This window comes from Brachyhypopomus gauderio, unplaced genomic scaffold (assembly GCF_052324685.1).
Source record: "Brachyhypopomus gauderio isolate BG-103 unplaced genomic scaffold, BGAUD_0.2 sc37, whole genome shotgun sequence".
Lineage (NCBI taxonomy): Eukaryota > Metazoa > Chordata > Actinopteri > Gymnotiformes > Hypopomidae > Brachyhypopomus > Brachyhypopomus gauderio.
The window spans coordinates 630,001-632,500 of NW_027506867.1; the positions used below are offsets into that span (position 1 = coordinate 630,001).

A 2,500-nucleotide genomic window follows, 5' to 3' on the forward strand; every position below is an offset into this window, starting at 1 on the left:
TATAAAGGTGTATGAACCCTGCAAACAAGACTTTGTTCATTGCGCTGAGGCGCGGCACGCGCTAAGTTACAAAATTCGAGAGGTGTACGACCTCACGAATCGACAACGTGCGAGACCCTCGCGCATGGACGGAGCCACTGCGATTACATCATTTTCGCCGCGGACCCTCGACGCTCGCGACGCGTCAAGTATAAACCAGGCTTAAATCGATCGATCACCAGTGTTGGCGCCAGAGCGAACTAGTAACTCATTGAATCATAGATGTAGATCAGAGATAAATAAACTAGATTTTTTTTCAGCGTGAGAAATCTATGGCGTGTGTGGCAACCCTGCAAACCGCAGCTCCGAATCAAGCGAATCACCGCTGATAGCATGCTAGCCAGCAGTACTATAGAGAAATGTTCTATTTATTCTGCTTGTAAGCAGTACGCCACCATAGCTCGTGGACTGGTCAGGGTGTTTATCATCTCCTCCATACTGAGGATTACTGCTAGGGGTGTGACGATACACGATATTGGGTTCACGAGAACGAGACGTGACGAGATTTTAAGGAAACTAAAATGACAAATTATATGACTGGACAACATACTTTTATTTAACTGAGTTACACATGCATTTTGAAATGTTTTATTAGAACTCTTAACATGCATGATGCAAGCATGAACTTAATAAACTTGTCCTACAAATTGAAATTAAAATAAAATTTCATAAAAGTTAAAATAAAATAAATAAAAATATTTCTCCTTTTTTCAAGCGCAAACAATACAGCGAGTCCCCGCTTAACGACGGTGTTAGACCGAAAAGTCCGTCGTTAAGCGCGACCCCAGATTTAGATACGCTTTGATCGTAAATACAGTATAGAAAAAAACGAACAATGTTCTCGTGCACAACACTCCACTGTGCTGCCACTGCTCCTCCGCGCACCGCACAAAATAACATAAAAAGTTGGTCGTAACTCCGGTCCGTCAACCAGACCCGTCGTTAAGCGGGGACTCACTTTATTATGTGCAAAACAAAAAGTTTTTCTCTGTCAATAGGCTACAGAGTGCAAATAGTTCAAACAGAGCCTGACCAAGTATGTCACTGAATTTGCTGCAACTACACTGCCATGTTCATTTTTAAGAATATTAACATCGCCACACTGCTCCCGATATCCTGCTGTCTCAACTTGCCAAAGCGCCGTTCTGTCCCTGCTACCAAGTGAGATATGTTGATCTGAGTACTGAGCTGTGGTGGTGCTGTAAATGTCTCTGTATCGTGCTCGTATTGGCCGCGGTGTGCGGCATTATTTTCATACAATGTTTGTATATGGTCAGTGTCTTATCAGTCACTCTCTTGCCATTTATAATTTCTACCGGGTACCCAAAATGCTGCCAAACAAACGAGCCTGCCACCATACCTGGTACCACAAACTGAAAGCATAAAATGGCGCAAGTGACGTCAGGTTTCATTCCATATATTCAGACTTTCATTCCATATATTCAGGTTTTCATTCCATATATTCAGACTTTCGTTCCATATATTCAGACTTTCGTTCCATATATTCAGACTTTCATTCCATATATTCAGGTTTTCATTCCATATATTCAGACTTTCATTCCATATATTCAGACTTTCATTCCATATATTCAGACTTTCGTTCCATATTCTCAGGTTTCATTCCATATATTCAGACTTTCATTCAATATTCTCAAGTTTCATTCCATATATTCAGACTTCATTCCATATTCTCAGGTTTCATTCCATATATTCAGACTTAGCAGTCATTCTATATATATAGTTTTTTCCTGAACGGCTTGCCATAGTGTGTGTACATATATATTTATGTGTGTGTGTATGTATATATATTTATGTGTGTGTGTATGTATATATATTTATGTGTGTGTGTGTAGTCTCCATCAGTGATGTGGAGGCAGTAAGAGAGGGTCATATATATATATTTATGTGTGTGTGTGTGTACATATATATTTATGTGTGTGTGTATATATATATATATTTATGTGTGTGTGTAGTCTCCATCAGTGATGTGGAGGCAGTAAGAGAGGGTCATATATATTTATGTGTGTGTGTGTGTGTGTACATATATATTTATGTGTGTGTGTGTATATATATATATATATGTGTGTGTGTGTAGTCTCCATCAGTGATGTGGAGGCAGTAAGAGAGGGTCATATATATTTATGTGTGTGTGTGTATATATATATGTGTGTGTGTGTATATATATATATATATGTGTGTGTGTGTGTAGTCTCCATCAGTGATGTGGAGGCAGTAAGAGAGGGTCATCAGTCTGAGGTCCTGCTCAGTATTGCGGACGAGTTCCCCCCGGAACGCTGCTTCACACTGGTGTTCCGTGGTCGTCGTGGGAACCTGGACCTTGTGGCAGAGTCGTGGGAGGAGGCGAGAACGTGGGTGACGGGGATGCGTAAACTCATGGAGAACCTGGAGAACATGGGGGAACAGGAGAAACTGGACCAGTATCCTTCACAATACACACTTC

General features: G+C 40.8%; 1 protein-coding gene across 4 annotated transcripts in view; it reads left to right on the forward strand.

Annotated features, from left to right (window-relative positions):
• The window catches only part of plcd4a (phospholipase C, delta 4a), a 39,296-nt gene that overhangs the window by 23,090 nt on the left and 13,706 nt on the right, over window positions 1-2,500 (forward strand). For all 4 annotated transcript variants that reach the window (XM_076985199.1, XM_076985202.1, XM_076985201.1 and 1 more), the window contains one exon: window positions 2,249-2,477. In XM_076985199.1, the coding sequence (XP_076841314.1) occupies window positions 2,249-2,477 (229 nt within the window). The remainder of the gene's footprint in view (window positions 1-2,248; window positions 2,478-2,500) is intronic.